General features: G+C 51.5%; 1 protein-coding gene and 1 long non-coding RNA gene across 11 annotated transcripts in view; one reads left to right on the top strand and one right to left on the bottom strand.

Annotated features, from left to right (window-relative positions):
* The window catches only part of LOC147578264 (uncharacterized), a 107,711-nt gene that overhangs the window by 7,337 nt on the left and 75,912 nt on the right, over positions 1-24,462 (bottom strand). For both annotated transcript variants that reach the window (XR_015255009.1, XR_015255008.1), the window contains exon 2: positions 709-883. This is a non-coding gene — a long non-coding RNA (uncharacterized LOC147578264). The remainder of the gene's footprint in view (positions 1-708; positions 884-24,462) is intronic.
* SYT6 (synaptotagmin 6) overlaps positions 1-24,462 on the top strand; it is a 60,793-nt gene that overhangs the window by 32,869 nt on the left and 3,462 nt on the right. For 5 of the 9 annotated variants that reach the window (XR_015255005.1, XM_025934930.2, XM_086717893.1 and 2 more), the window contains exons 4-6: positions 13,741-13,861; positions 18,746-18,917; positions 20,135-20,285. Coding sequence is in view for 7 of the 9 variants with exons in the window: in XM_025934930.2 (XP_025790715.1) it covers positions 13,741-13,861; positions 18,746-18,917; positions 20,135-20,285 (444 nt within the window). In the remaining 2 variants the exon portion in view is untranslated. The remainder of the gene's footprint in view (positions 1-13,740; positions 13,862-18,745; positions 18,918-20,134; positions 20,286-24,462) is intronic. The other 4 variants (XR_015255006.1, XM_025934933.2, XM_086717890.1 and 1 more) reach the window with 2 other exon arrangements.

Below are 24,462 nucleotides of genomic sequence, written 5' to 3'. Positions count from 1 at the left end.
TCTCCTTCCAGTGATGCATTGTCAGAATGCAGCTTGAAGATGTCAGAAGCCAACCCCAGTCAGCTGCCAGAGACAGCTCCACGGCAGGACAAAGCAGAAAGGGGTTTGAAAGTGTGCGGAAATGCTTGAAGAGTCGGCCTGCAGCGGGTAAAGTGCATACAGGCATTCAGCCGCACAGTTAATCCCGTTTTATGATGAGAAGGCAAAGTCACCCGGTACAATGCTTTCATTTTACAGCTGAGGAAACCGCAGCTCAGGGAGCCACAGTGACTCACCGTTGATCATTCTGCTGGTTAGCATCAGGGTTGGGATTTGAACCCAAGCTTCCTGGCTCTAAGTTCATCCTAGTGCTGGGGATACCCAAGCTGGAACCTGCAGCCTGAGAAGACCTACGAGATGTCTTCCCCAACCCTGCTTGTTGAAGGTGCTTATGGGTGGGGAAGCCCAGGTTGGGATACAGGATAAAGGCCACCTACAAACCAGCACAGCTTTCTGTGGGCCCTGGAGCCAGGAGCTGGTCTCTAAAAGGCAGGCTAAAAGAAGCCCTCACTGTCGCCCTCCACCCTGGGACATGGCGGCCCTCCTTCTCCTCTTGCTGACCCAGACATTCAGGGGCACACCTAGCCCTTCAGGCCACCAGGTGGGTTTTGGTCAGCCTGCCCAGAGGCTGCAGGGCTGGGAAGTGAGGTTTACAGACTGCATGCTTACCTCATGTGCGTCGTGGTTTTTCTACTAGCAGCTGGTAGTTCTACTGTGTGGTCTCCTCATACGCCTTCAACTCAGGGACTCAGAGCAGCTGCCCTGTAGGAACTCACCCTGAGGATGGCTGATGCTCACGGTCAGACAAGGTCAGAGAAGTTCGATGACTTTCACAGTCATGCAGCTGGAAAACAGAAGAGCGGGGACTTGAACCCAAGGTTCTGCCCCAAACCCCATGTATTCCCCCACTCCCCCACCCCCACCAGGGCTGTTTATAAGAATTCTCTTGAAACAGACTAGTGATTCCCTCCCCTCTCGTTGGATGAAGAGCCAAGACCCCAGCTTCCCAGTTGAGAGTTCTTTGTTGATTATTGTGGGTCTCCATGAGGAGCATTAAAATGCCTGGAAGCTTTAGAAGACCGAGGAAACTGAATTTCTTGGCTTTGGAGAAGAGAATTCAGTGAAAATTGAGATAATCTTCCAGACTTTGAAGGTGTAATGTCTGCATCATGGTGAAATAGTAGGTGGGAACTGGGAAGGAAGGGCATACATGGATTGGACATCAGGAGAATTTCCTGAGTTCCAGGATGGTGGACCACTGGGAAAAGTATGAGTGATATTTTCAAAAGAGGGCTCCATTGTTCAGTTTAGTGTCGTCCTGTTTAGAAGCTAGGACTGGATGAGTTGACCAATCACTTGTGGTTTCTCTTGCTGCCTAGAGACATGTGATTGGGGTTGTCTTCCTTACATCTGCAAAGATTCCTCATCAAGGGGATGAATCCCCACATAGGACACCTGCAACTCTCCCAAGAAGCCCACAGGGACTGCAAACCACCCCTGACCCCCGCCCCAAAACCTAAGGAAGCAAGAAAATGAAAGTGAAGAAAATACCTCCCATTCTGCAGGAGACAAACTTCTTCATATAAAGGTTTCCCCCCACCCCCACCCCTTCCACCAGTCTTGGTGTCTGCACCCTGGAGAAGCTCAGGTGGGAAGATCTGTGCAGAGAGAGTGTAGGGTCCTTGCATGGAGACCAGAACTTCCGGCCCAGGGGTTCTGCCTGCCATTGGCCCAGCTTCCTCCTCTCCCAACCTTCTCCCGGACATGAGACAGTGTCCGCGGGGGCAACTGAGTACCTCATGAGACGTTGACGTACAGGTGCATTTTGTGAGGAATGGCAGGCTGAGGGCAGGGGGGCAGAACTGGCTGGTTTAAGTGCTCATGAGATGGATCCCCTCACAATCTGTAATGTTGGCTGACACCACCCACTTGTCTCCTTTCTAGAGGAAGCAGCAGAAGGAGGTACCAGAACAACTGGAAGTTTCACGTTCAAGGCCCAGATAGGTCCTTAGCCCACCTGGTCCTTAACAGCCCGGGGCAGAAGGTAGGGTGGAAGGGAGTTAGTGGTGCACGCACAGTTCCAGAGGAGGCTCAGTGACATGGTGGAGAAGAGCAGGGTCGTTAGAGTTGACAGACAGGAGTCTAAAATCCAGACTTGGTCAATCACTCCGAGAGCTTAGGCAAGTTACTTAACTTCTCTGAACCTCAAAATGGCAATGATTATGGGCTTCTCCGAGGAATGTGATATGAATGAGATGAAGTAGATGTATGTTAAGTATCCAGGGGCTCCATATCTCTTAGTCTCCTTCTCTCTTGACTTTGGTTTTGATCACCAAAATAAGTAGGTTAAAGGAAGTCGAAGCAACTTCAAAATCCTGGCCAGAGTGTGCATTCTCAACTGGTTCTTGTAAATGGAAAAGGCAATGGTTCTCACCCTGGTGAGGGTGGGGCCCGATAATTTTCCATCTCTGGCAAGTTCCTAATGGTGTTGATGCTGTTGGCCAGGGAAACACACTTGGAAAACTACTACAATTGGAGTATTTACAGAATAGTGTCAGACATTTTTAAAACCCTATCCAGGTTTCCTAAACTCTCTAAGTTTGGGGGGAAGCATCTTCTTGTTAAAATTTAGCTATCCAGTGTACCTATGGTGCGTCGAGAAAAGGTAAAGAGGGAGAGTGAGCACGCCACCCCAGGAGGATCTGGCATGGCTTTGATCCATCAGAACCCTTGTTTGCACCCAACAAAAGAGAGCCCTTTCATCATCCTAACTTTAGTTTGGCGGCATTGATATTGAAAGACGCTGGTTATGTTCCACTCCACTGCGATTCTACTAGGGTTTGATCCAGGGCAGCCTCAGAATCCCCTCAATTGCCTTATGTTGCAAACTGAGGATACGTAATAATCACCTGGGAAGCTTCTCAGCCACTCACACATCCATGCCCCAACTTCGGAGGTTCTCTCAGTAGGTCTTGGGCACAGCTCAAGAATCAAGCCTCCACTTCCCCCAAGGGAGGTCCAACACAGGAGATTCCCGTGGTTCCTCAGACCACACGCTGAGGCTCAACCCTGGAGCCGTCTCGTCACCCGCAGGGATACTCCTGGACAGACCAGAGGCTGAAGTTAACAAAGGGTCCACTCCTCACACCAGCCCTTTTCACCACCTTCCTAACCAGGTGCATCCCACACAGCTAGGTTGTTCATTCATTCAACAAATATTTGGTGAGTGTGTTACATACCAGGCACTGTGCTCAGTCCTGGGAATATAGCGGTGAGTAAAATATGGAGCCAAGACCAGGGTACAGGAAACAAGGTACCTGGGGGCAAAATTTAAGGAGGCCCACGTTCTTGGAGGCATGCATGAACCTCCTTCACTTTTCTACCCTGGGCACCTGGTTTGCCTCACTCCGGTCCCACTCTTGGTAAAACAGATCCCCTCCCTGTCCTTCGGGAACACACAGTCCAGAGCGGGGTGTGGCTTTGGAGGAAGAGGCCTGAGGGATGCCATGTGAAGACTTGGGGGAAAGAATGGTCAAATGGAGAGAGCAGAATACGCAGTCCTGGGAGCAGGGAGACCCTGGAATATTTCAACTCTTCTGGGAGGGTGAGGAGGAAGGCTTGAACTCTAATCAGGTAGGGCTCTATGGGTCTTGGCAAGTGTTCTGGATTTTTTTCCTAGTGCAAGGGGGAGCCATTGGAGGGTTTGAAACAAAGGAGTGACGTGCTTCACCTTATAATTTTGAAAGAGCACTCGCCGCCATGTGGAAAGTGGGGCAGGTGAACACAGGGAAGCAGAGAGATCCGTTAGGAGGTGGCTGTGATTAGGCAGATGAGAGCTCGTTTTGCCCTTGGAGACGGAGAGAAGGGGCAGGCTTGAGACTGAATTTGGAGGTGGCATTGGCAGGGCTTGGTGGTGAGCTACTTGTACAGGAGAGAGGAAGGCAATCATCGACAATATTGCCTCGTTTCTGGTTTGAGCAGCCGGGTGGATGGAGGCGCCATTTGCCAAGTTAGGCAGAAACAGAAGAGGATGTAAATAGCAGATCAAAGTCCACCTTTGAGCATCTGAGAGATTTTAGATTTCTGTGAGACATCCACATGGAGATGTCAGGTGGGATGTATGAGTCTGGAGTCTAGAAGAGAGGTCCATGAGGGGCCATACATTTGGGAGTCCTGAGAATAGAAATGGGCATTAACATTACGGTTGATCAGAGAGAGAGTGTGTGTGTGTTTAGAAGTGCACTGTTTAGAGGCAGGGATGGGAGGATCCTGCTGCTACTGGGAGGGAGAAGCCAGAGGAGTGGGAGAATGGAAGGAAGTGGGTGGTCCAGAGCGGGATGGCCAACCGCAGGGAAGGCTGCAAACAGAACAGCCACACCCTGGTAAGACCAACAGATTCCTGCGTGTTGGAGCAGGAGGTGGGTGAAGCCCTCCACCCTCCGGTCAATGAGGAAGATAAAGCCCCTGTCACTGGCTCTTCAAGTATGTGCCCTTGGCTGCGACCAAAGCCCTGCCGGTTTGGCATCCCCCGGAGGACCTATTTACAGACATGCCCCTCAGCTGCCCCAGGAGACTAACCCCCTGGAACCAGGGCATCTCCCTTCCTGCTGAGAGCCCCTGTTGCCACTGCCCTGCCCAGGGCAGAGATCAGATCACTCACTGCTGAGATGCCCACCCTTCCCGGGGGAAACTGACAGCTGTTTGACAGCCACACAGCAGGACAACTGGAGGCAAGAAATGAAGACAGATTCTCATCATTAACTTCATTAATATGCCATTTATTCCTCTGTCTCATTAATGAAGTGCCAGTGGAAGGACCAGAGCGGGGGCCCTGGCCTCCCGTAGACAAGCACCCATGGAGCAGACTTTCCAGCTTGACCAGGCATTGCCTCCCTCTCTTCTAGAACTTCCCCAAATTCTGCTCTCCTCAAGCTCCTTCCACCCCCTCGCAGCCCCTCTCCCTCTCCGCCCACTTTTCAAAAAGTCATTAGGAAGAGATCTGTACCTCCCAGTGTGATTCTGACTCACGGATATTTGCCCAAAAGTAATGGTGCATGTGAAACACTAAACCTCTTTTCAAGGGCAGGTTCACGAAGGAGAGGCTGAGAAAAAGTTTGCTAAATAAAACCATCTGTTTCCCTGAAGATGCGCAGATACAGTAACATTTGCCTCCTGCTGATGTACTTTAATCTCTCGAAGGTCCCAGAGACCCAGCCCAGCCCACGGATCTCACCTACTTCCTCCCACGTGCCCCACGCAAGCTGGAGAGTCTCCCTCCTCCCGGGGGCCATCCCTGGCTCTCAGGGTCTATGCCACAGGCTGCAGCTGGAGTCTGTGGAGTTCATTTAAGGCACCTCTATCCTGCCAGATCATTTATTCATATTGCTGCAAAGGCCTTGGAGCAGAAAGCACTTGAGAGAAAAAGAAGGCAGGGATGGAACCCAGAACAAATGGACCCTGCCCCACAGGGAGCCGGTGCATCCCAGCCCTCACATCCGCCCTTCCACCTTGGCCACACCCAGCATTCTCCCCAAAGCCCTGGAGCCCAGGCCTGAGGAGGGGCCAGGCCCAGCGCTCACAGCGGGAATCCTGGCAGCACCAGGAAGAAGCGCCCCACCCCCTTGGCTTCCAGCAGAGAGTGGAGTCAGCCCTGGGGTGCTGGGCGGCACGGTGTCAGTCTCTTCTCTCCTCCCCTGCAGCCGGTCACTAGAACCTGCTGACTATGTCTCAGAAACGCCTTGCCTCTGCTTCAAGGCATTTGTAACACTTGATCCCAGGCCTTTAGACCCAGGGGCGATGGGGACCCCCAAGCCAGACCAGGGGAGTGAGGGGGAAGCAATGCAAGAGGAGGGAACAGAACAGCTGGCCAGGAAAGACAAGTGTCATCCAGGACCATCAGAGGTAGGGACAGATTGTTACAGGCAGTGGAAAGAACCGGGCCAAAGCATGGAGGTGCAAAAGCATCTGGAGGGTTTGGGGAAGTAGGGAGTCATGGGGAGGCAGGATGGTGGGGTGGCTAAAACTGTGGGCTCTAGAGCCCGGCTGCCTGGGTTCAGACCTCAGCTCTGCCATTTACTGGCTGTGTGTCCTTGGGCCAGTTGCATAGCCTTTCTGTGCTTCAGTCTCCCTGTGTAGATAATGGGGACAATAATGGTGACTATCTTGTAGGCTTACATGAGGATTATATGGCTTAATATGTTTAAGCGCTTGGGACAGAATGGCCCATATTACGGCACCTGAACCAGAATGGCTGGCACAAAAAAAAAGGCAAGGGCCAAATCATGAAGAAAGTTGAACGCTACTCGATTCTGCATGATTTTCAGGCTGATTCCCAGAAGCTCAAGGAGGTAGGCTGAGGGGCTGAAGGTAGGAGCCCTGTGTGCCCAGGCTCCGAGCCACTGTTTATCTGTTGTATATATTTGTGCTTCTGGATTAAGAAGAGGTTTTCCAGTTCCAGAATGGATTGAAATGGGGAACCACTGGAGGATTCGGAGCAGGCGAATGGCCCCCCATTTACAGCAAGGAGGGATATCAGAGGATAGGCAAGCGGAGGTGGGGGTCAGAAAGCTCGGAGGTCCAGGCGAGAGGTGGCGTGGGTCAGAGCGAAGGTTGTGCAGAGGGGAGGGGAAGAGAGGCCCCAGAGTCTGGGGACACTTGGAAGGCAGAAGAGCGTGTACAACTGGGTATGGATCCTGCAGGAGGGCCGTGGAAGCTTGCTCTCTGGCTTGCTCTCTCCCCCTGCGCTCCTTTCTCCAAAGCCTCCTGAGGTCTCTGCTTTTCTCAGGGAATAAAATGCAAACATCTTTCAAGGCCTCTGAGATCTCGCCCTGCCTCCCTTGGCTCCCCCCCAACTCTTCCCCTGCCCTGTCCTGGTCCCCGCTGCTCTCCAGCTCAGCTGCCCCAAACCAGTGTGTCCAGACCCACGGCATGCCTCGCGGTCTCCTCTTCTTCCTCGTGGCTGGCCACCCCCTCCCTCTTTCAGGTCTGATGGCCTTTCCAGCCACTCTGTCTAAAGTGCCCCCCCCAGCCCCCATCATGTCACAGTTTCATTCACCGCCCTCGGAGCCTCTCTTGCTTAGTTTCTTTGTGGCACCTCTCCTAGAATACAGACTCCTGGAGGGCTGGGACCCTGTATGTTCATATCGCATATCCGTGAACGTTTAGTAGGTGGGTAACCAACGAATGACACCCATGAAATTGGTCTCCGGTGTGGGTGTCTGGATGGAAGGTGACACTGCAGACTAAGTGGGGCAGGAGCCAGGGCGGACTCCTAAGTGGGGGCCGTGAGGCGGATGGGCAGGGCCCTGCCCTGTTCCCAGCCTGCCCTGGGCTATTCCAACCCCCACCCTGCGTCTCACCCTCTAACACACAGACCCTCTCGCGCTGCCTCCCTCTGCCTGGAATGTCCTCGCTTGTTTTTCTCTGCAGCAAACTCCTTTTGCTCACTTGCCAGACCCTGTGGAATATCACCCCCTCTGGGCAGTCTACCTATAACCCTGGGCAGTTTATTATTCCTTCCTCCGCTCCCCCACATCTTGCCCACACCTCTCTTAAAACACTGATCAAAGCAACATTTCTCTCCCCTGTCCCTACCGCAAGACTGTGAGGTCTTTATCATATTTGTAATTATAGAAGTAATAATTATAATAGCAGCTAATATTTTCTGAGAGCCTACTCTGTGCCAGGCACCATGCTAAGCACTTTACACAAATTAGTTCATTTAATATTAACAACAACCCTAAGAGGAAGGTACTGTTATTAGCCCCATTGTACAGATCAGGAAATTGAGACTTTGAAAGACTTTCAATTTAATGAAAGACTTAAATAAACCGCACTGCTCATAAACATCAGAGCCAGAGTTTGGACCCAGAGCTGCCTGACTCCAAATCCATATTCTCAACCTTGTGCTCATCAGCCAGTATTTACTGAGCACATACTGTGTATCAGGCACTGGGTAAGACATGGCAGGTATGATGATGAGGAAGACTAGACCATTTCTGCCTCCAAAGAGCCCACAATCTAAAGAGAACACAGGATTCGTCACATAATCCCCACAAGCAACAGGAAAGTTATGGCGGTGACATGGGCTATGGAAGAGGAGGTCTGTGGTACTTTGGGGGCAGATCCCAGAAGAGATGGCCCAGCCCCAAGTGCCCGCCTCCACATCTGACTCAGCTCTCCCCCTCCTCCGTCCCTGATTCCCCCACCAATTCCAAGCCTCAGACCTTCGCAGAGGGATTGCTCACTAGATGTTATTCTCTACCCATCAGAGCCAGATTGGCTTCCACCCTGTCTCTCTTCCAGGCCCCCCTGCCCAAGGGTAGCTTAACAGCACTTCCTGCCCCATGCTTCAGAGATCCTTTTAGGTCTCCTGTGGCTTTCCTGAAAGGGTAGCGGATGCTTCTCTGCTGATGATGAGAGATTCAGACAAGGCACTTAATGATTAAGAGACTAGAAGTGTTCTCTAAGAGATGGGGGAGCATGGTTCTTACTCTGCCCAGCCTGGATTCCCAAGACAGATGTGGAGGCATTGACACCACTCATTGCCTCTTTGGGAGGAAGAGAAGGAGGGTAGCCCTGGAGAAGAACAAAAACACATGGGGGCAGCAGGGACTGAAGGAATGAGAGCATTTGGATCTCAAAACAAAGTTGCTGGATTCCTTGAGGCCGGCAGTGCACACAGTCAGGCACCTTTGGACCCTCCCAACTGGCGATACTGATGTTAGATCTTTCAGTGTGAATCCTTGGTCTTTTCTGGCTGGCAGGGAGGGATCCGAAGGCTAGAACATTTAGAACGATCATCTCATCTTACGGATTGAAGCCTAGAGATGTGAAATGACGTGCCCAAGCTCTTGTGGCTTGTTAGTGGCTGAAGAATTAAAGCCGGAGTCTCCTGACTTGTGCTTTTCCCCAGGGCAGCCCACAGATAGGAATTCTCTTCTATGCCTTGGGCTATGTGAGTGCATCAAAGGGAAGGGAATCTTCAGTAAGCTGTTGCAGACAAGAGCGATGGTGTGCAGTGGACGGGACTTTGAGAATCTTACTGCCCAGACAGTTTGCACCTAAGGACAGACTTCTCCAGGAGCCCACACCCTGACTCTCCCTATGCTGACAGCAGGTCTGCTCCCTCCAAACACCAGGATTTAAAGCCAGCTGCTACTGGGCCCGGATCCGCCCTATCGGCCCATGGGTTAGTAGTCGAGAGAGCCAAGTCGGTCTCTGCCAATTTCTGGACAGCAGTGACCTCTCCATCACTGGGGAGCGCATTACCATTCAGGGGCCCTAAGGCAGCCTCCCCTGACAGCAAGTGAAGATGAAAACAATAAAGTGTGAGCTGTTCCACAGCCCCTGGTCACCCTGGTTTTATTAAAGCCAAAGTCTCAAGCATCACTAATGAGGATAAAAGGCTGGCGGGGAGCATAGGATCTGGGGCTGAAGCCTCCAGAGAAAGGGGGTGGGGCAGAACCAGGATCTGGCAAGGTGGCCCGAGGGTCCAAGCTGGGGCCCCAGCTTTCCAGAGAGGGAGGTGGCTGCCAGGAGGTGCAGACTCTGTTTGCTTGGCCCCCATCCCTCTATTTACTCAAAAGTAACCTATTTATTTTCATATCTCAGATAAGCCAGTCCTCTGCAGTGTGTGTGTGTGTGTGTGTGCAGGGGAACAGTATGTCCCTTGATCCGTTGAGCCAAGAGCAGCCAATGTGCGGTCAGGCCCAATGAGGCTCAGTCACCCACAGCAGAAGGTCCTGGAACTAGCTTCTTGGCCTCTCTTTTCTCTCTTCCTGCAAGTCATGGGGGGGGATCTTGGCCCGTTCCCTTTACCAGTGATGGAGAAGGAAGTTCACAGTTGGGAGCAGGGACCAGGGTTGGGGTTAGGGGCCCCCACAGCATGCCGCAGACTCAGCCCTCCGCACGCTCCCCAGCTGCCACAGTCCTGTCAAGAAAGGGCACCCCTGCCGAAGAGGGGCACCCTGCTGGGTTGGTGATCCCCAGGAAGGAGCCATCCTTGGGACCAGTGCATAGAGCCCCAAGTGATTCCATTTACCATGAGAGATGCCCCACACCCCAGGCCATAAACAAATCCACTTGGACTCTCCCAAACAACACAGCCCTCGAAAGTGCCACTTTACATCGTAGGGGAGCTGCTCCCTTCAGAGGGGCCACAGGATTCCTTCTCAGGCCCTGCCTTGATTGTAACATTGACACTGAGGACCACTCCGTCTGGGGCTCTCCTGGCTGAGATACAACCATCTGTTTTTACATGCATTCATGCAGCTCCTCTCATGCTTGGCCACCTCTGAAGCTCGAGTAGGTGTAAAGCAAAGCCTGGCCCCAAAGGGCCTCCCATCACTAGATGCTAGTGGGAGGGCACGGTGGCAGCAGAGGGGGGACTTGGTAATGCATCTGAGGGGCTCAGGGGCAGAAGGTGCTGCAGGGGTGTGTTGGGGGGGGGGCAGAGGTGAGACATGCTCTCTGTGGGCTGGACCTTGGACGAGGACCCCTGCAAGATGCATAGGTTTGTCCACACAGAGACAAGAAGAGGCCCACCAGTCTTGTGGAGCAGGGGGCGTGGCCTAGAAGAAGAGGGAGAAATAATCAGGTGAGGAAGTAAGACAAGACCCTGTTGCTGAGGGTCCTTAATGCAAGCTAAGAAGATGGGCTTTGATTCCAGAAGTGGAACAAGGGGAGCCACTGGGGGTGTTTGAGCAGCAGCACATCTGTGTAAATCTGGCACCAGAGCACTCACTAGGCATGTGACCTCGGGCAAGCTACTTAACTTCACCAAACAGTCCTTTTCTCCTGTTTGCAGTGGGGATAATAAGAGCACGTACCTCATAGGGCTGTGGCAAGGCTTCCTGAGATCATTTGGCTTTGAAGGACTTGGCACATGGTAGCCACGCAGGAGTGTTAGTTCTCATTGCTGTTGCTGAGTCGGAAAGGCTTCTCTAGCTTTGGGCAGGAATGAACTGAGGAGGGTTATATGGGACATGAAGAGAACTGGGGGCCCCCTCGTACCTCAGTGCCTTGGTCAGAGATAGGACTTTCAGCCAGGTGCACTGGGGACCTGCTGCAGGAGGGGACCATCATGCTCCCTCGACACCATGTCGCAGGGCCGTTTCCTGTGTCTCCCTCCCTCCCTGGACTAGAGGGCTAGGGAGACAAGAGACGCCCCTGAGGGAGGTGGGGATCCTGGCACCTTATTTTAACTGGTGACACCCTACTAGACCGTGTGCGTGTTGAGGGGGGGACTTTCTACTCTCCACAAAGCACAGTGCTTCCGGCAGGTTCTTGGTCAACGTGAACTGACAAACAAATGGACAGCTGCAGGAAGCTGTGGTGTAAGGTCTAGAGGAGCCAGGGTCACCCTGAGGTGCTTCCTCAGTGAGCTGGAAGGTGCTCCAGGATGGAGCGAGTGTAAGGAGCACTCTCCTAAGAGTCGGGAGTCCCGCTGTGTCTCCCACCAGCTGTGTAAGCCTGGGCAGAGCTCTGAGATGGGAGTTTGAACCCTGAGCTCTCCGTCTGCGAAGTGGAGGGGATGGTGACAGCACTCCCTGCCTTGCAGAGTTCCTGCAAACACAGGAGCTGGTGGGTGTTGGTCTGGGGTTGCTCGGTCCTTGGTGCCACAGGGTTCTGTGTGCTGGAGGGGGTCCCGCCTCTCCAGGGTGTCCAGCTCTGCCCCAGCCAGACACCCTCCTTCTGCTACTCTGGGATTTGTGGGGCGAGTAAAATTACCAAGACAAATCTTGGGCTAGGGCAAGGTTCCATCTAGAGGAGGGCATGGGGCCCACAGGCTCAGGAAGGGGTTGGGAGTGTCTTACATTATTCTCCAGTTGGGCCCAGGTATCAGGTGTCTCTAGGAGTGCACAGTCAAGGGGAGTTCTTTGTCAAAAGGGACAAAAGCCTTGCTGTCATCCTTGACTGCTCTCCTTCTCACAAGTGCCCTCCTCAAGGAGGCCCTCCCTGGCCAGCCTGTCTAAAACGTCAAGAGCTATGGCTTCCCCGACGAACATTAACTATCTCCTTTACCTGCCTTACTTTTTCCTCCTTGATACTTTTTTTTTTTAAAGTTTTTATTTATTTATTTTAAGAGAGAGAACACGTGCATGACCGGGGGGGGGGGGGCAGGGGGAGCGGAGAGAGTGGGAGACAGAGAATCCCTAGCTGTCAGCGCAGAGCTGGACAAAGGGCTCACGCCCACGAACTGTGAGATCATGACCTGAGCCGAAATCAAGAGTTGGATGCTCAACCCCCTGAGCCACCCGGGCACCCTTCTCCTTGGTACTTTTTACTGACTTATTTACCTTTGTTTCTTGTCCTTTACCCAAGTAAAAATGTAAGCTCCGTGAGGACAGGGGTTTTTGTGCATTTTGTTCTTTCCCAGAACACCCCGCACACAGCAGGTGCTCAGCGAACATTTGTTGACTGAACGAATGACTGAAGGAGCGGATGGCCCCATCTGAGATCAGAGCCACCCCCCCAAACCCTGCCTTCCTCCTCCACCTGGGGCGGGGGGAGGGGGGGGCAGGCCAGCCCCAGGGCCTCAGGGCAGGTTTCAGAGCAACAGCATTCTCCTTCATCAAGTGGGGGGCAAGAAGAGGAAGCAGTCCAGGAAAGAACTATGTAACTGACAGACAGACGTCTTTACCCTGTTTGAAGTTTTCCTCTTCCCTGTTGCTCAGAAACTTCCTAGGATTAGGACCCCTAGGAGAGACAGCAGAGCGTGTACTCTCCTAGGGTCGTTTTTTTTTTTTTTTTTCAACGTTTATTTTATTTTTGGGACAGAGAGAGACAGAGCATGAACAGGGGAGGGGCAGAGAGAGAGGGAGACACAGAATCAGAAACAGGCTCCAGGCTCTGAGCCATCAGCCCAGAGCCCGACGCGGGGCTCGAACTCACGGACCGCGAGATCGTGACCTGGCTGAAGTCGGACGCTTAACCGACTGCGCCACCCAGGCGCCCCTACTAGGGTCGTTTTTGAAGGATGACCACATTTAAGGAAAAAGGACAAGGTGGATCCAAGACCTGGCACAAACCTGGGACGGGGAGTGTACACCCTTCGGTCTGCGGCATGGCCAGCTCTGGGCTCGAATTCCAGAATTCCCAGAAGGCCAGAATGGCCAGAGTGAGGTCGCGATCCCTTGTGTTTCCACACTGAGGCCTGGAGGCGAGAGAGCTGGGTGGGTCTCCAGACAGGCGAGGAAGTGGAGGGACTGGTGAGGAACAGCTGAGCTGAGGGCTGGAAGCAGACATGCTGGGAGAGAGCACCAGATGGCCGAGGTGGGTCTTGTGCAGGACACAGTCACGACCACGAGCCAGGCAAGGGGCTGGGGTGTGGAGTCAAGGGGACCAGTGACTCAGAAGGGCGAGCTGGAAGGGAACAGGGCCGGGCCACAGAGGGGCTGCTGGTCCCGAGGCTGCAGCTGAGGGGCACATGCAGGGCCAGTCAGGACAAAGCAGGACCCTGAGGTCCTTCCAGAATCCGAGCAGAGTTCAGAAGGAACAATGAAGGGGGCAAATTCTACTGAAGAGGCAATATCGTGATCGTTTAGTCCCAGCTACTCCCAGCATGGAGGCCAGACCCTCGGGTCCGACAGACATGGCAGTCTGCCTCGAAGAACATTCTCCTGGGCCCCAGAGTGGCCTGCAGCAACTTCCCAGGGGCCTGTGCACCCCTCATCTGCCCTCTCGTCTGCTTCTTTGCAGGAAAGCGTGGACCTGGGAGAGATCATGTTCTCGCTGTGCTACCTGCCCACAGCAGGCAGGCTCACCCTCACAGTGATCAAATGTCGGAACCTCAAGGCGATGGACATTACAGGCTATTCAGGTACCTCTCCTACCCAAGTAGTCTGCCATGTGGCCTTCCAGCCACCCAGACATTAGGACTTGGAAAGGTGTTTAGAGAGAAGGGAGAACTATCAGTGTTCTTTTTTTTTAATGTTTATTTTTGAGAGAGAGACAGAGACAGAGAGCACGAGCGGGAAGGGGCAGAGAGAGAGGGAGACACAGAATCCGAAGCAGGCTCCAGGCTCTGAGCTGTCAGCACAGAGCCCGACATGAACCCTGAGACTGTGACCTGAGCTAAAGTCAGATGCTCAACCTACTGAGCCACGCAGGTGCCCGGAACCGTCAGTGTTCTTAGAAGAGAAGCCCCAACTCTGGACTTGAATTCCAGTTCTGCCACTCCCTTGCTGTGTAATGCTTTGATTTTCTAATCTGAAAAAAGAACTTACACAGTTTGCTTTAAGGATAAACGTGTTGAGGGGCGCCTGGGTGGCGCAGTCGGTTAAGCGTCCGACTTCAGCCAGGTCACGATCTCGCGGTCCGTGAGTTCGAGCCCCGCGTCAGGCTCTGGGCTGATGGCTCAGAGCTTGGAGCCTGTTTCCGATTCTGTGTCTCCCTCTCTCTCTGCCCCTCCCCCATTCATGCTCTGTCTCTCTCTGTCCCAAAAATAAATAAAAAACGTTGAAAAAAAAAAATTTAAAAAAAAAAAGGATAAACGTGTTGATTCATGTTAAGTCCTTACAGTTGTGCCAGACACGCAATAAGCACTCAGTAGATATTAGCTAATCCCATCGCTCTTTCCCTCAGAGGAGGCGGAGAATAAGGAATAAACACAGTAGGAGAAAAAATAAATAAATAAGGAAAATTTTTCTAGTTATAGGAGGCCCCAGGACTTTGAAGGGTTATGTCATGTTTGAGTGTGTAAATGTTTGGAGGTCCGCACAGCCCTGTGGCGGCCCCGAAGACCTAGTCAAAGGAGCGAGGCCACTGAAAAGCAAAGTACATTTGTATTTGAGTTTTTCCTGCAGGGCTCCTGGCCCCAGCCTCAGTGCCAGGAGAGCTGCTAAGTAGAGCGGGAAGCATGAGTCCTCTTCCAGAAACCGAGGAAATGCTTGCTTGGGGCAGCTATAGAGACAGGTCCTTTCCCATGACAACGTTGTTGTCAGAGAAGGTATTTGAGTTTTGATAAAGCAGAGGAGTAGCGTGGGTCCCAGGAGCCTCCTTCCCCCATCTGCTCAAATTAGCCCGAGACGCGAAATGGGGTGAAGTGTCCCAAAGAGCAGACTTACAGAACAGTCTGAGCTGCGCTCAGAGTTACAAATGGAGGAAAAGGCTTGTTTTCCAAGACCCATCACCCAAGAGGCGCTTGTGATGAATCTGGTTTCCAGTGGAAAACCACTCCAGAGGTGCCTCTGAACCTGGGTGGGAGTATACGGGAGATTTTCGCTTTTATCCATTAATTATTTGTTTCCTGGAAAACTCCTTAGTATTGTCACAGGGGCCATAAAGAGGGGACGGTCCAGCCGCAAACATCTGTGCCCAGGTGCAACCTGGTGTAGGTAGAAGAAGATGAGGTATTAGACCCCGAAAAATGAGGCTTTGAGGAAAGACGGTTGGAAAACACTGAAGTAATGTGTACTTCTTGCCGCTCTGAATCCTTCGGAGCCTCTGCTCCCAGCCTCCACTGTCTCTGGGCGGCACTCATGTCTTCCAGACCAAAAGCTCCCCAAGATGGCACCCACCCTAATGCCTCTCCTTGCACTGAAGCTACCACTGCACTTCGCAGGGCGGGGGGCGGGGGGGGGGGGGGGGGAGTTGTGGTGAGAAGCTTAAAGAGCCTCTCCCGACATGTGAAAAGCTCTTAGGTCCCAGCAAGCCAGCTTCCTCCAAAAATACAGCCGATGTAGATTTCATTTTAATATCAAAATAAGTGCGTGCCAGGGACAGGAATTCACCGAGGACTCTCCAGCCTGCTGAGGGAAATAGGATTTTGCTGCCTAAGTCCCCACACTATCTTCTCCGGTGTAATTAAATTGATGTGCTAGAGAGAGAGCTTATGCTGAAGCCACTGAGGTAATCATAACGGCCGTTCCACATCAGAAGGTTGTGGGGGAGAGATTTTTTTCTCACACCAAATCCTAATCCCCCTCTCGCAACTTGACCCCCTTTTCCACCTGGGTTTGGAATCTGGCATTAAATCTCAACTTGACACGGAACATTCAGGGGTCCTCTTTTTGTCAGAGATTTCTGTCTATTTGGTTCACAGATGTAAGCAAATGTCTGGAACGGTGCATGGCAACACAATAGGCATTGCATAAATATGTTTTGAATGAGTGACTGAATGAATATGTAGCATGAGGAGCCTTGTCAGCGGGTGATACCGTGGGGGCATACATGGCAGGGGCCTCTCAGACTAGATCTCCTGTTTTTGAGGATGAGTTTGAGGTTGCCGTCAGCTCAGACTGCTTTGATATTGGACTAAACCAGGGGGCGAATAGAGCTTATTGCCTGTTCTTGATTTCTATGCCATCGACCCCTGAACCCATGGGTCTTCCTATTCTCCTTGATTTTAACCAGTCATGAACCAATTCTCTAAGCCCATACACTGCAATGATGACAATGAAAATAACACAGAATAATAATAAGGGTCTGGATGCCACAAAACCCACCCATCTCCACCACATCCGGTCTGTACTGATTTGAGTCTAGTGGTTGAAAATGTAAACTTTGGAGACAGACAGACCTAGGTTCAAACCTGAGGCAAGTTCCTTAATCTCTCTCACCTCAATTCCCCTACCTATAAAAGGGGGTGAAGATGATAAATATTTTATGGGGGTGGGGGGAAGTTTAAAACACATGATGTACATAAATCTCAGCACAGTGTCTGGTAAATGCTGGACTATGATGGCTCTCACGACAACGAGGCTGAAATACACTGCCAGCCTTCATGCTCTCTCCCTCAGCTGCACAGCACATCAGAGGCTGTTAGAGAGGAAACAACTTCCAAGGTCTTGTGGAGCCAGCACTCCACTAGAAGCCACAAATTTTTGCCCCAGAGAATCCAAAGGAACAGTCATCTCTCCGCTTAGCCTCTTGGACGGTCATAAGATTGATGATTTCTTCAAGGGAAATACACCCACTGAAATTTGTAAATGGACATACCTCGGAGGGGTAAACAGAGTTGGGGAAAGAAGCTGAGAATCTCCCAGTCGGTAATAAGCATTTGCCTAGTGGCCATTGGGACAGGTGGCTCTGCCATATTTTTCCAAGCCTGGTGACATGGGAATCTGTTGTCTAGGAGGTACATGGAAATGGGCGTGGCAGGCAACAAGCCAGCACTTGAACAGCCTCAAGCCTGAAGACACTTTCCAGGGCAGCGTATACCTTATGGAGTCTAGAAGTTGCCACGTTAATGACAGGTCTTGGGGCAAGCTTTCCTACCTGACCGCCTGGACCTGAACACTGTCCTGGGCACATCCCTAGACAACAGAGCCTATAGAAACCAGAAAGCTGTCTCACAGAGGTTCTAGGAACTCTGCCTTCCTTTTTACTGAAAACATCCCCAAGAGAGGGCCCTTCCAAACGGGTCACTGGAGACAGTGGGTTGATTAAACACCTACTGTTTAATCATGGTCCCCCCAGAGCCCCCATAAACCTAAGTGCCCCCAAGGTTAAGGCATAGCTGCCGCTGTCACATTGGTTAGTCGGCTCTCTCTAGCTTCTGCATGGTGAGGTGCCCCAGCTGCCCCCTGAGCGATGCCCGGGGAGCCTGAGGGCCTGGTGGGTGCTCAGGTGCCCAGGAGATAGAACTGCATGCCTGTGCATCAAGGCACCAGGCAGTGGCTGGTTGGCCCACAGCTGCTGACAGATTCACATGAACCCTGGCTTCTGGGCAAGAAGGTGTCTCGGCACATCAGCATCTCAAAAGCTGTTATTACCTGTGAGTTGCCCTCCCGTTTCTTGAGCTGTGTGGCATAAATAACAATTATGATGGTGTCTAAGACACCTGTGCTATGAGATACAATAGGTGTCACTTCACTTGGATGAGTGGAAAATTTCAGGGTAGAAGGATGACCACAAAATACCTATTCAGAAAACGAAAGAAGAGACAGGGATGGGAGACACATGGAGGTTCAGTAAAAAGACATCTCCTCTGGGGATGGAGAGAATCCAAGATCCCCCTGAGAAATGAAATGTCAACTGGTTGCCCCGAATCTCAGGAAGCCGCCTTACTCACGGCCCCCGCCACAGCCCCATCCTCCTCCTCTGCCCAGAAGTGGGCAGGAAGGGGCTTCCGGGGAAGCAGACAGCAGGGCCTTTCTTGATGCCAGCTGGAAATGAGCTTGTTGGGACAATGAGACCCATAATCCTGTTGTCAGGTGGGGAGGACAGGACCAGCGTTGTGATTGTCGCTGTTCATTTACTCTGACACGCTGCTACTCCTTGGGTGTCATCGACATCTATTTTTACTCCCTTATCCTTTGGCTAATAATGCTGACAAACCCCCAGAGAAAAGGACTCCAAGTCGGGGAAAGGAACCGAGTGCCTCGTTCAGCTTCACCACCCTTTGGAGCCAGCCGGCCATCACGGAGCTGAGATTTAGGGCCGTGATCTGCATACCCATGGGCAGGTGTCCTGTCTGATTTGAGGCCAGCTTCACCATTAGTGAAAGTCCATTAGGCACTCTCCCAATAATCCTGAGGTCGCTAAAGACTCTGTGTTTATTAAGCACGAAGTGTCCTCAGAGACAGGTGTGCTACATAAATACAAGGTGGTTTAATTATCTTAACAACCCACTGATACCATCTATGAGCAACAGTAGGTCTGTGGCTTCCGTCCCTCTGCTGCAAATGATGTTCGAGGACATCTGGTTAACATGCTCCCTAACATGCCCCTTTCCCTTCCCATCACCCCTCCACTGGCACAGATCCATATGTCAAAGTGTCCCTGCTTTGTGATGGGAGGAGACTGAAGAAGAAGAAAACGACCATAAAGAAGAACACTCTCAACCCTGTCTACAATGAAGCCATCATCTTTGACATCCCCCCAGAGAACATGGATCAAGTCAACCTGCTCATCTCGGTTATGGATTACGATCGGTAGGTGCTGGTTCCAGAGGGCCACTCACGCTGCCCCTCACGCCCACACCAATGCAGCACAGGGTGTCCTGACCTTGGACCCTGTGGTTCAGGGCTCGGGATCCCATTGGCCTCAAATATGGCTCCACCCAAGAAGGGTGCAGAAGTTTGAGGAAGAGTGTGGATTCCCCTGAGCAGAAGCTCAAGTTTTGCTTCCCAGCAGGGCCCATTTCCATCAAGGGCCAATCTACCCGTTAGTTTCCCTGAATTTGCCCCTGACTACTCCTGTTGCTCCCCCTGCCACCAAGTCCTGTCATCTGTCCTCTAAAATGCCTCCCTCCTCTCCATTTCTGGTGCTGCTACCACTCCCACTCAGGGATGGCTGTGCAGCGTCCCAGCTGCCCCCTGCCTCCATCACGCCCTGGCTCAATCCTACCAACACACTAGAAGCACGCCTTCCTAAAAGACTACTTTCTTTGGCACCTACCCTCCTCAAGAACCATCAATGGCTCCTGTTATATAGGCTCTTCCCCTAGCTTCTCAAGGCCTTCCAGAATCTGGACCCAACATATTTATCCAACTTAATTTCCCCTTTCTTGGATATATTTCTTCTCTTCCACTTATCCAAATCCTCTCTTCCGTCAGAGTCGGCTCAAAAATATTTTCCAACCACCCCAGCCACCATGACACCTTCTCTCCAGGTGTCACTCTAGCTGAAGGAAGAACAAAAAAAACATGCAGTAAACCCTCCATCCAGGATTTTTAGCACAAGTTCTCAGGCATAGTAGGTGCTCGCTGAACATAGTTGAGTGGTGACTGATGTTCTTGCTGAGTGAATCAATCACATTCTAGCCTTTGGGGGTATGGAGAAAGAGTACTCAGAGCGGGGTGATTTATTTCCAAATGCTGAGATCTCAAGCAAGGCTGTGATGTCCTAGCAGAATCCAATAAGGGACGAGACTTAAACTCTCCCATTCCCTAAAGTCCGGCCATCTGCCCACCATTTCCTGTGATTCCAAAGCAGTTTGTCACCTTTTTCTCATCTGTCTGATTCAGTGTCCACCCAAGGAGGGTGGGCAAAGTTTCACTGCCGCCGGCACCCCGAGGCCCTGCCAAGCATCTGTTTTCAGAGCTCGGCATTCTGAGTTAGATCTGCTGGGCAGAATCCCAGCCCCCAGGACCCCCCTTTCTGACAGCGTGTCTGGTCACCAGCACCAGGCCCTTTGTTTCTCCCTCAGAGTGGGCCACAATGAGATCATAGGAGTGTGTCGTGTGGGGATCAATGCCGAAGGCCTGGGCAGGGACCACTGGAACGAGATGCTGGCGTACCCACGGAAGCCCATTGCACACTGGCACTGCTTGGTGGAGGTAAAGAAATCCTTCAAAGAGGTGGGTGAGGTCGCGCTTGGCCCTTGGCAAGTTTGCCGCATGGCAGCGTGAGCTGGAGAATGGCAGTCGGCGGCTGTACGACCTCGCCTTCATGGGTCCTTTCCGGGGTGTGCGGGGGCTATGTGCTTCTCACCCAGTGCGGAACAGGCAGGAAGGAAATGGAGGAGGACAGTGGGAAGCTGCCTGACAAAAAGCCTCTGATGTCGAGCATATTGAAAGCGACACTGAGTTCTAAACGGAAAATTAGAACTTGGAGGAAGCCTTCCCAGCAGCTCCACTGTGCCAGGCCCAGGATGCTTTCACGAAGCCCCCGGGGCCGAGTCAGTCCTTTGGGAGAAAGCCCCAAGAGGCTGAGATCAGAACGTGGCCGTGGAAGCACTAGGTTCCCTGAGGCTCTAGCCAGGTGGTCCCAAGGCAGTCTTCATTGTCTGGATGCAGATGGCCAGAGATCAGATCCTGCCACCACGAATGCCGGTTCTCCCGTTGTTGGACAGAGTGTGGCTTCAAGGCGGCACACCGTGTGACCGCATCCTAACAGAGATATGATGGATAGAGCACTGCCCAGGAGTCCTGAGCCCTGGGCTCCAATCTTGGCCCCTTTGGCCTTGCTATATAATAATCTGGAGCCAATCATTTCTCTCAACTGCAAAGAAAATGTCCCTTCCAGTGACATTGACAGTTAGCTTCCCTTCCGCCAAACTCTGCCAATGTAAGATCCTGCTATGTATCACCCTGCTGGCTCCCAGGCCTGCTTTTTCTCAAATGGGTTGAGATGCGGGGGTCGCCAGGCGAGCTTTAAGCCTCATTTTGAGTATCTCATACCCATTTCATATCCTAAACAGCAGGTGATTGCTTGTTCATCCTAGCCTTCAAGCCTAGGAAGTCTAGAGCATAAAGTTGGAAAATCTAATGAAAAAAATAAAGCTTTAACCCTTACACCACGTGGCCCCTCAGCTGAAAAGCAGTCACCTTAAAAACAGTACAGTTGACCTTTGAACAACACGGTTTGAACTGTGTGGGTCCACTTAGGTGTGGACTTTTTTTATATATACAAATACAGTACAGTACTGTAAATGTATTTTCTCTCCCTGATGACTTTATTTAAAAAAAATTTTTTTTGATGTTTATTTATCTTCAAGAGAGATGGAGAGACAGAGAGCAAGCAGGGGAGGGGCCGAGAGAGAGGGAGACACAGAATCTGAAGCAGGCTCCAGGCTCTGAGCTGTCAGCACAGAGCCCGACGCGGGGCTCGAACTCATGAACTTCAGGATCATGACCTGAGCCGAAGTCAGATGCTCAACCAACTGAGCCATCCCGGCACTCCACCCAGATGACTTTCCTAATAACATTTTTCTCTCTATCTTGCTTTATTGTAAGAATACAGTATAGAATTCCCATAACATACAAAATATGTGTTAATTGACTGTTTATGTTATCGGTAAGGCTGCTTCCAGTCAACAGAACGTGAGTAGTTAAGATTTGGGGGAGGAAAAAGCGATACTCAGATTCTTGACTGTGTGGAGGGTCAGTGCCCCTAATCCTGATGTTGTTCAAGGGTCAACTGTAATCCCTCCTTTAGGCTCTGTGACACAGGAAAGGTGTGGGAGCCAAACCCAGAGGACCTTCCAGCTCCCTTTTCTTTTCGGGGTGGACAGGTCTGTTTCCACCTATTTCTAGTGTTTCTATGGTTTCCACCTCAGAGCAGTGTGAGGTGTCTTTTTTTTTTTTAATTTTTTTAAATGTTTCATTTATTTTGAGAGACAGAGAGACACAGAGTGCAGTGGGAGAAGGGCAGAGAGAGAGGGAGACATAGAATCCGAAGCAGGCTCCAGGCTCCAAGCTGACAGCTCAGAGCCTGACTCAGGGCTCGAACTCACAAACCGTGAGATCATGACCTGAGCCAAAGTGGATGCTTAACCGACTGAGCCACCCAGGCGCCCCTGCAGTATGAGGTGTCTTAAGAGAGACTGGGAGCTGAGGGGATTTGGACATGTGGAATCATGTGGGGGATAGAAGGTTCTAGGAGCCAAGCTAATTGATTTACCTACTCAGGTAGGCGTGCCTTCAAGGCCAGTGTGGAGAAGTAAGTCATAGACACAAAGTTCCTGGTCATCTGAGGCCTCATGTTTCTGTCTTGTGGTTTCCTTGATTCTACCACAGCTTCTGTGAAGCTTAAATGACTGAGGCCAGTCCCATCCCTCACCTCCCCGGCTCCCTTCCCCCAGGAGATCTTCTGCCTCCTCTTATCCAGAAGGCTCTGTCTACAGGGTGTGTGTGCGGTACCCACGACCAGCCTCTGCCTACTCAGGAGGCAGCTCCTAGACAGAACAGTAGGTGCCCAGAGACCACACCTGGTACCTCACTTGAATGCAGGGTTGAATCAACCAAGGGAGGGTGCCCTGCCCCCTCCCCCATTTTTAAATCCATTGGAGATACGTTGAGTAGAATAAGTACACTGAAGTGTTCAGGATGGATTAGGGGGAGGGACATGTAAGCTGAGAGGTCCCTGACGGGCTGCAGGGCTTCAGGCAACTCACTGCCTCTTCTGGTTTCCCGTTTCCTGGTTGGTAAATGAGGCGGTAGGCTCCTGTCATCTCTGCTCTTCTGGAAACTCGGACCCTTAAATGATCACTAGTGGAGCCAGTGAGCCCTCCCGTTGCACCACCTCAGAAAGATAACCGGCATTATAACTGGGCTGGTCTGTCCACGCAAACCGGAAGCAACCGGCCGGAGGCGGCTGGAGTTGGGGGTGGGTGCAGAGTGGCACGAGGGTGCCGGGACTCGGTTCCAGAATCACTCCATGATGAATACAACCTAATTAAGCCAAATAATTGATTCCAAGTCCCGTTTCTTTGAAAACCCTGACTCACTAGTCCAGACTACAAAAGAAAGAAAGATAAAGTGGAATCAAGCCCTTGAAAATGAATATTTGATGAGACAGTGAAGGGAAAGTAACAGTATATGGAAAACCAAAAGAGAATACATTGATTCCTATCCTTTGGGCTTACTTTTTTCTTGACCTCACACACCAAGCTCCCGAGACTGCCCCTCCCCCACTCATTATCTTACCATTTTCCACTCAGCTGATCAGTTCTCTGTATGAAGAAGCTGAAAATGACATTCACCTTGGTAACTTAGGATTTCACCTACACTTTTAGCACCCACAGTTTGAGAATCTTTAACAAAAATGCATCTAAAAGCCTACCAGGTAGATATGAAGTAAACCCTCCTTGGGCTCACGTGATGCATCGTACTTGAACGTTTATCCCTCTCAGTCATCCTTAGAGCTCCCAGCTCGCCTCCTCGGTTCTGTGCTAGACACTGAGCAAGAACCTTGCCCCTGGAACCTGTTTCTCCCATTTGTATAGTACATAAAGAAATCTTATTCTCCAGCTCCCGGGCAGATAAATGGCATCGTCTCTGTAAAGCGCTCTCTATTTATATTGTACCTTTCTTAGAAGAGTTTCAAGCGCTGTGATCGTTCCTTTTTTATTAATGAGAACAAGAGGGCACCATACTTGCTCGCTTGTTTGGGGTTTTAAAATAAGGTTGAGGGGAACAAACTAACTGAAAAGGTATTTTTCCCTGCTGGGATGTTTTCCTGAGTAGAAATTGATTAAGCCACAGCGAGCATCCTTCTCTGGCGGGGGCTATGGCCCTCTTCTCTCTGAGCACTCCTGCCCGGTGCTGCGTATCATTGATTTCACCACACACAGAGCCCGGGTTGACCAGCAGCCTTCTCCAAGGCATTTTTATCATGGAGCACCAAGTTTAGATCAGCTTCCGGAGATTTTTAGATCTGTTGGAACGTGACCCATTTCAGAACAATAAAAGGGCTTACTGGAACACAGCCACCCTGTGTGCCAGGGTCAGTTCTTTGCTATTTCAGAGCCGCCATGATAAGCCTGCTAGAACCATTCACTTTCCCATCGTCCACGGACCCCATCTCCCTCCTCTGTTTATCTTCATAGAAAAAATCAAGGGCTGGCAGGGGAGCGAGCGTGCCTTCTTCATTTGTCCCAGATTAACAATTACGCTCCGTGTGACTTCTCTTTGGGCTATTACATAGAGAAAAAAAGGTACTCTGTGTAGCCACTTCGTTTTTCTCCTCTGAACTGGCCTACCAATCAGATTGTTTAGGTGGCATGCTTCCCCAGGGGAGAAGCCGGCAATTACA

Source organism: Puma concolor, chromosome C1 (genome assembly GCF_028749965.1).
Source record: "Puma concolor isolate L17-30 chromosome C1, mPumCon1.1.hap2, whole genome shotgun sequence".
Classification (NCBI taxonomy): Eukaryota; Metazoa; Chordata; class Mammalia; order Carnivora; family Felidae; genus Puma; species Puma concolor.
The sequence above is the reverse complement of the archived record's forward strand: the minus strand, read 5'-3'. Positions and strand labels throughout refer to the sequence as shown.